We start from the raw sequence: 8,557 nt of genomic DNA on the forward strand, positions 1-8,557 counted from the left end.
AATTCCCCCCTCCTAACTCCCCCCCCTCCACCTGCCTCTCCTGTCAGAGCCATTGCTTGTAAGAAGTTTTTAAAATTTTTATAATCCTCATATAACCTCCTCCAAAGAAAGATGAGGCTTTATCTCATGATTAAATTTTTGAAAGGGGAAATGCTATAAGGAACTAAAAGGAGATATGGGGAAAGGGAAGCCAGGTTATGGCTGATGGAAGACAAGTTTCTGAGTAGTGGTAACTAGTATCTATCTCCACAAAGGCTCCTAGGATAACTGGGTTTGTATCAGGTCTTTGCTCAATTCTGTGTATTTGTTAAGTGTTGACTGTAAGACCAGTTAGATAACAGCTCCAGCATGCATTTTTGATTTCATAGTTCAGGTCCCAAATTAGACTAAAGCATAGGTGTTGTCCTCCCCACCTCCACCCCTTCCTTCCTCTAGAGTTAACAAAAACAGCTCTTTGCAAGGAGATAACAGTAAAAATTCAATTTTGTGGTTGTCTGCCAGGGATCTGAGAAATGAAGGGTTTCAGAGGGGAAAATATTCACCTGATTTTTCTTCAGACACAAAATTGCTTGGGTGGGGGAAGTTGGATCAGCCTCTTTTTTTTTTTGCATTACTTTTTGATGCCCACAGGGCTTAAAACCAATATGCAAAACACACATTTGCACATTTCCATAGTGATTCAACCATTGCACCGAGGTAGCAGAAAATTAAAAGCAAGATGAAGGAACATCAAATAGATTCCATCTCCATTTCAGAGTGGAAAGGAAAACAAGACAATCTCATCACAAACTAGCTACTGGTTAGAACTTCAAGTCATTCCTCCCCCTCGACTTCAAATGATACATACAACATACAATTGGAAAAAGGGGAGAAACATTATTCTGGAATTTTCAGGGCAGCAAGACACTGGGATAACAGAATCAAAAGGATGTAAATGATAATCTCTGCCTCAAACACTGGGCAAGTCAATTCTCCTCAAATTATAACAATGTTTAAGGGTTATAAATCCTACATCATATCACTACCAGAGGATTTAGACCATAAGGAAAAAACTGAGGCCTAATGACTTTACTCAAGGTCACACAGAATAAAACACAGCTCTAAGTCACGGCATGACTCCAAATGCAGCACGCTGAAACAAATAGTATTTCTTTCCAACAGGGTAAAGGGTTGGGTTAACAATGTAAAAATATCTAAGAACTTAAGTTATGAGCAGTAGGTGTGCATGAGGGAACAAGACAAAATTCATGGGATCTTTTCATTTGCTCAGCTATTTATAAGGGGAAGGAAGGCAATGGGAGAAGGGTACAAAGTCGAACCTTAGAAATGACCCACACATCTTGAATTTAAATAAAAGATTTATTTTCTTTTCAGAAAAAAAACAGGAAGTTAAGAAAACAAAATTAGACTTTACAACCATATATTCTGCAATTGGTCCTAACCCTCCCTGGCTCACCTCTTCAAGAGGAACATTATACCTAACCTAAGACAGGGCATACACTCCCCAGATATCAGGATTTATAGGGAATCCTAGACCAGGGATTTCAATAGTTTTCCCTGAGTGAAGCAGAAGATTCCTCTGAGCACCTTTCAACAGCCCCCTTCCCTTTTCATTCCAGAACTGGCCTCAACTACGTAATAGCAGCCACCCCTTTAATGCATTCAGGTTCTTTTCTTCTCCCTACACTTCCTCAGGGGTATTTATCTCCCCAAAGCCTAACACTTCCCCCATCCCACACCACAGACAATTTTAAGATCTGAGGTTTTACTCCATCAATAGAATCCCTTTATGATGATCCAGGAGCCAAGATCTTTCTGATGCACTCCACCTGCCCCTTTTATATGGATTTTGAAGCTATAAAAACTATATAAAGTGCTTTTAGTTCCTCCAACAAGCATGATATAAATAACTGGGATTATGATTAAGAATGAGAAACAACTAGGTGAAAAACAGCTCCAGAATTAGACCTTATGGCTTAAGAGATGAGCAGGCAAGGCCATTCTTCCCTATTACATTCTTAGTCAAACTCGACTTATGTTTATTTTACCTATAACAAAGTCCAAAGACTAAAGGTCTAGTTAAATTCAAACACAGCAGTTTTCATATTAAGCCAGCTCCTACCACAAAGAGTTATTTTCAGAGGGACCAATAACTGTTAAGTAGCTTTTTGAGGTTAAACATTTCTATATCACACCACATTTAAAAGTTTAGGTCCCCTAGTGGAAAACAAAGCAGAAAGGTGACAAAATGGTTCAGTCATTCTCCTAAATTATTTTCAGAGACATCCTTCTTCCCTCCACCCAAAAGGTCATTTGTACAAGAAACCACAGCAAGACCTTTTTTCCTTCTATGAAAAGCCCCAACAGCAAGGGGACTTTGAGAGGGAAAAAATATTTCAATCAAAACACCTTTAGCAAAGCTAACCAAAAGGGCACCAGCACCAGATATTGCCAACCTTGCTCACATAAGACACCCAGTCCACTACCTTTTGAATACTCGGAGACAAGAAGGTTCATTACTGGAGAAGGGCTGGGTTGCAGGGACCATCTGAGGTCACACAGGGGCATCTCCTGAAAGGAGCAGAAATAATAGGGATTGGTCCCATAGTTATTTATAGAAGGGCTGAAGCAAAAAAAGTAAATGTCTGAAAAGAGTAAATTGGTAGAAAAATGGAAAGCAAATCTGCTTTCAGACAGAGGCCAAAGTTGAGTGTCTTTGGCACAGTTTGGGAATCATTGAAATACTAAAGTGTGAATATATAAACGTTTGTTTTTTTGACCCACTAGGTCTCAGCCTGCATTTGACAAGCAAGCCTAATAATAGCACCATGGTTAGATTAATTTTTCTTTACATTTACTTGCAGTTTATTTAAGCAAATAAAGGTCAGGTTTGCCTCAGGTGAATGGATTAAGTCCTATACAATTTCTGTTATAAAAACTTAGAAAAGATGAAAAACATGAAAAAGTTCTGGAAAATAAAAACCATCCCCATAAACTAAGTTGTATTAATAACATGAAGAGTCAGATGGAAGTGACTCAAAAACCTGGAGAACTCAAAACTGAATGGACATGCACGATGGCATGATCACAAAAGCCATTATTTGCTTTAAAAAAAATCCAATAATGAAAGTTCTAAAAATTACTTTGGCTCAATTGTTCAAGAAGTTGCACGAATCAATCTTTTCATGTACTACACTTTTAACTCCCCCACCACATTCCAGGTTCCTTTAATAAGCCCTATCCCACAAGGAAAGTAACACAAAGGTAGTTTTAAAAATTGATTCATAACTGTGGTCTTTAAATACATCACAAGTTGGTTTTGAATACCAAAAATATTCTACAAGATCAGAAATGTTACATAGAGAAAACAAAGGTTCCAATTATTTGCCCAAATTACAAATTTCAGAGGGTATGGAAAAAACCCTAAATACAGAATCTCTCCTTATAACATTTCAAAGAAATAAATTTCTGTAAAAAATATATACAATTTTTACAGATATAAACACATTTACAAGTTTTTTTTTTTGTTCTTTTTTGAGGAAAACTTTAAAAAAAGTTTTTGTTGCTACAACTGATTACTGTTAACTCAAGGATGTTTTAAGTATTACCAAGCCTAATAAACTTTAAATCACTCAAACCATATCCTCCCCCGCCCCAAAAAAGAGATCTGGTCTCTCTGGATACATTTGGAATTTGTCCCACCTTGAGCTACACCACTTTCACTGTGATAGGAGGCAGAACTTGAGCCCACGGCATTATTAGTGCTTTTTTTAATCCTGTAAAAGTAATGAAAAATTTCTAATACAGTTCTACAACAAGGAAGCCTACTGACCAGTTATTCTTTTCAAAAGAAAGTTCTCCCAACTCTACTACTAAATTGCTTCCTGGTCTTCCCCAAAGATCTGCCTACTGCTGAGACAGACCATTTTTGCTTCTTTCAGACGGCTGTTCTTCTCTGAAGCAGGGCACATTTTCCACTAGTATTTATTCTTATTTAAGTCCCCTTTTGCTTCTACCCAAACAAAGTGGTAGGATATCGCTTCCTTTTCCTGCTATTACTCAGTGCTCTAGAAGGACTCTTGGATGTTCTAGCCTGGGTAGCTTGATTTCACAGCAGAAGTGTGCAGTTTTGGTGCCTGGAGTTGGTTACAAGTCATTTATTGCACTTACAAGGCTATCTTATTAGATATGCCAAACCAGCTCCTACTCCAGCAACACCGGCAAAGGCGAGCAGCACATTTCTGATGCCACCTTCTAGGTCCTCTACATGAAAGAATTCCACAAACCCCTCCTAGAAAAGAAAAAGGGAAAATAAAAACAAATTTTGAAGTGGACTCCCACTGGCTGGGAACATGATTCTCCAAGAGGATGACCGTGGGGTGAACGAGCCTCATCAATTAGACTCCGATCAAAGAAATCAACATTCTGCACAAATTGGGAGAGTGCCTGAGACTGCCAGGGGCTGTTACCTTCCCGGCCCGGCCCTCCCCTCTAGTCCTCCGCCCCTTTGCTTCCGACTTACCCAGCCCTTCTGCTTCATCAGCCAGTCCCTTTTCGATTTAACCAGGACATCTGTTATGCTTTCTGCTAGCGGGTCTATGCAACTTTCCTGGTTTATGCTCTTCAAGTGCTTTGCCACAAAGGCCCCGAAAGAAATGAGAGTCACAATTCTGCCCCAATTCGTCACCCCGTCACTGAACACATGAGTTACCACGCGAGACACGGCCTTAATGTCCTCTTCGTTCTTGATATCCAGTTTGCGAAGCATACCTGAAAGAAAAGCAGAAGGTCACCGCCTGCAGTCAGGGCTGCCTCCTTTTGCCCAGTGCCCGGCACGTAGTAGGCGCTTCTGAAGTGTCCACTAATTGACGAGTTTCTCTCCTTAAGCCCCCGAGGGCCAGGGCTGGCTTTGGGCTCCTTTTGTCTCCACGGGGCTGGGCACAGTGCCCGACACATAATAGGCACTTAATAAAGCTCCTCTGATTGACAGCCCCCCCCCCCCCACTTCCAAGAACCTTCCACGGCCGCGATAAGTTACCCCCCCCCCCGCCCCCCACTCCCGGGCACCAGCTAGCAGCGTCGCCATGTCTGCGAGCACAAAGCGGCTGCGCATGCCCAGAACGGGGCTTCGGCCCCGGCGGGGAACGCAAGACCACCGAGCGAGACCACCCACCTTGGAAAGCCGTCTCGTGGTTCCTCTGGACACCGTCTCCCACGCGCCGCAGGGTCTCCAGTGCCTTCCCACTGCGTAGGGGCTTGGTGTCCTTGGTGCCGACCGCCTGCTCGCGGAGGTATCGGGTTATCAACTCCAAGGACTGCCCGTACAACTCATCCTCCTCCTCGTCCTCGTCCTCCTCGGCCGGGGGCGGCGTTGAGGGCAGTGAGCCGCGGGCATTGCTCGATGTGTCCCCACCCTCTCTGGCCAAGGGCAGCATGGCCAGGCGAGCGGGCCGCTTCCCGGGGAGCTCGGGCTCGTAACCGTCCAGCTCGTCCTCGGGGGATAGGATGGCGTCCGCGGCTCCATCGGCCACCTCGGCGGGGGGCGAGCAGCGGCCGCCCGGCGCGAAAAAGAACGGTCTCGGCGGGGCGGTGACGTCGCGAGCCTCCGCGCCAATGGGCGCGGGCCGCGCGACCCCCCGGACGCCCGGCACCACGGGGTCGGGGGGATTCGCGCCGCCGCTTCCGCCCCTTAACCCTACCGCCGCCGCTGCCGTCGTCGTGGTGCTCGCTCCCACTTCCCCTCCGTCCAGCCGCGGCGGCGAACTCTCCACCGCCGTTCCTTTGCCATTAGTCAGCAGGCGCCCGCCGGACGGGGAAGCGCTGGCGCCGCTGCCGGCGCCCAAGCCGGCCCCCCCGCAATACAGATTGAGGCCGATGACGGCGTTTTTCTTAAAAGGGCCTAACATTTTCACCAGCTGCCGCCGCGGTGGGAAAGCCGGGAGACGCGGTGCTCCGGGCTCCAAGGAAGCGGAAGTGAGGAGTAGGAGCGGCGTCTGCAGATCACAGTTATATCCCAGGCGTCATAAGTGCGTCAGCGTGTGGCGGGAGGGAAAAGAAGGAAGGGAGGATCGCTGAGAGGAGGCGGAGTCCCGGCAGCCCCAGCCTTCGCCTGCGGTTTGCGGGGAAGGCCAGACACTCAGGACCCGGCGGGGGCGGGGGCGGGGGCGGGGGCGGGGGCGGGCCCAGTTCCTCTGGATCACCCCCGAGAGACGTCTCGAGCTTCTCAGCCCCACCTTGGCCCCTGGGGAATTCATTATTGGGACACCCGCGGACTTGGCTGTCCGCACGTACCCCCGATTATGTAATCGATTGTCCCCTAAAGTTCCGACTTGTCTTTTGTTTTCGGGCACATTTGAGGGGGGTTTTCCGACGGCAAAAGGGTCTGACCCAGGCTACCCTCCCGGCACGTGATCCCGCTTTTCCCTCTGGGGCCTCTGCTCTTTCCACTGCCAAGGCAGTTTTGAAGGCCCGGGGTTTGGATTTATCGTGGATTGGGATTGGGATCCTGAGCCTGGAGACGGGCTAGGACTCCCTGGATACCAACTAGTGAAATACTTCACAGAAATTAATACTTAGTAGCCAGATGGCTTTGACCGAGGCTTTCTGGCTGCAGCTAGGCTGGGATAGATTTCGACGATCCAGACCTTGCCTCCACGCAAGGAACAAATAGCAGATCAGGTTTTTAGTAGTTTAGTCGACATCTAATTTATTTGATGAGCCCCGGGATCCGAGTTCAGATCCTGCCTATTCACTAGCCCCCCTTCATTCCTACTTTTCCTCTATTCCTTTGAAATTCTTGACCTTTTTATTCTTCTAAATGAATTTTATTATTCTGCCTAGTTCTTTAGAGCAGTTTCTGAGTAGTTTGGTTTAATAGCAAATCTACAAATTAATTTAGGCATTATCATTTTTATTATATTGCCATGGATTAAGGTCGAATCTTTGTACTAAATTTAGTCCTTCATATGAAAACTGTTTTGTAGTTGCATTTATATAAACCACGAGTGTGCCGGTTTAAGTTTATAGGTTAATTCTCAGATATTTTGTGCATTTTATTATTTTAAATGGAATTTCTTTTTCAATTTTTTTGTCAGTGCCATATAGAAAAGATAATTTTGAGTATTTTGTCTTTTGCTGTTTTATGGCAATTATTAATCACCTAATTAGTTTTTTCTGATTATCTAGTGTTTTATTTTCTTTCCAAGATATATTTTATTGATGTTTTCTGGCTCACATTTCTCCCTATTATCTTCTCCTCTTCTCTCTCCATTCTATTAAGTATTCCCTATAAAAAAGAAGTTTTAAAAATTTAGAAGAAAGGCCAGCAAAATCAATTAACATAAATTAGAGAATTCCATATAGGATAGTACATCAGTCCATAAAGGCTTATTAAGGACCTACTGTATGCTGGACACTGGGAATACAAAAAAAAAAAAAAAAGGCAAAAGACACTTCCTGCTTTTAAGGGGTTTACAGACCAGTGGGAGATGACAACATGAAAAAAACTATCTTGTGGTGTTCAGTCCCATGCAACTCTTCATGACTCTATGCTGCACAGCACCCCAGGTCTTTCTGTCCTCCACTATCTCTTGAAATTTGTCCAAGTTCATGTTTGTTGTTTTTATGATACTTTCTCCATCTCATCTTGCCTTCAGTTTTTACCAATATCAAGGATTTTTCCAGTGAGTCCTACCTTCTCATTATCTTGCAAAAATACCCCATTTTCTTCTTTCTTATCTCTTCCCACAAATTCTGTATTTATTTGTTTATAGTCAGATAATATTATGTGGATAGAAGCTGCTAAGTGGTTCAGCAGATAGAGGGTTGGGCCTGGAACCAGTAAGATACTGAGTTCAATACAGCTTCCGATTACTAGTTATATGACCCAGGGCAAGTCATTTAACCATATTTGTAAACCGCAAATATACTCAATATTTGTAGCAAAGGTATTAATTACTCCCTAACTATTTGATGGAATTCATTTGTAAATCGATATGGACCAGAATTTTTTTTTCTTTGACTTAGTTTATAGCTTATTTTTTAAAAAGTAAAATGAGTTGATTTAATGTTTTTGTCAAATTGATAATTATGTTTTAAAAAACATTTTATATAGCAATATTGATAACTCTCATGACTTCCTCTTCATTGTGACTTTCTTTTTGATCTTTCCTTTCTCCTTAAAAAAAATTGATTTTATTATTCTAAAAATCCCCACATTTGTTTTGTCCTTAGTTAATTGGTCTATATATTTATTCTGTAATTTAAATGCTTTTTCTTTTGGGTTTGTTGGATTTTATGTTATTAAAAATTACTAAATTCATGATCTGCTTTTTCAAATTTGTTTTCAAAAATATCCTATCAAGTCTGATATGCTGACTCATTTTCTTTAATATAGTTATCTATTATTTCTATGATTTGTCATCTGACATTTATTATTCTGACTATCAGTACTTAGTTTCCTTATATCTGTATTTCAATTATCGGGTTTGTTTGTTGTTTTTAATTGCTTTGTGATTTGTAAAGGGTATTTGCTTCTTAAAATTTATTTCTTTGTGCC

The 8,557-nt window shown here is 42.9% G+C and overlaps 1 protein-coding gene across 2 annotated transcripts; it reads right to left on the bottom strand.

Moving 5' to 3' along the window:
* Positions 1 to 2,038: 2,038 nt before the first annotated feature.
* Positions 2,039 to 6,096, bottom strand: MCL1 (MCL1 apoptosis regulator, BCL2 family member). 2 transcript variants are annotated; one of them, XM_003769958.4, is made up of 3 exons: positions 5,174 to 6,033; positions 4,523 to 4,770; positions 2,039 to 4,291 (listed from the first exon to the last, which is right to left on the bottom strand). In XM_003769958.4, the coding sequence occupies exons 1-3, from the start codon at positions 5,904 to 5,906 to the stop codon at positions 4,175 to 4,177; spliced, it is 1,098 nt and encodes a 365-aa protein (XP_003770006.2). In that variant the 5' UTR covers positions 5,907 to 6,033; the 3' UTR covers positions 2,039 to 4,174. The 2 variants fall into 2 exon arrangements, with proteins under 2 accessions (XP_003770006.2, XP_031823337.1); XM_031967477.1 differs by lacking the exon at positions 4,523 to 4,770 and having other exon boundaries at positions 4,167 to 4,291; positions 5,174 to 6,096.
* Between the last annotated feature and the right edge of the window lie 2,461 nt (positions 6,097 to 8,557).

Source organism: Sarcophilus harrisii, chromosome 4 (genome assembly GCF_902635505.1).
Source record: "Sarcophilus harrisii chromosome 4, mSarHar1.11, whole genome shotgun sequence".
In the NCBI taxonomy this organism is placed as follows: domain Eukaryota; kingdom Metazoa; phylum Chordata; class Mammalia; order Dasyuromorphia; family Dasyuridae; genus Sarcophilus; species Sarcophilus harrisii.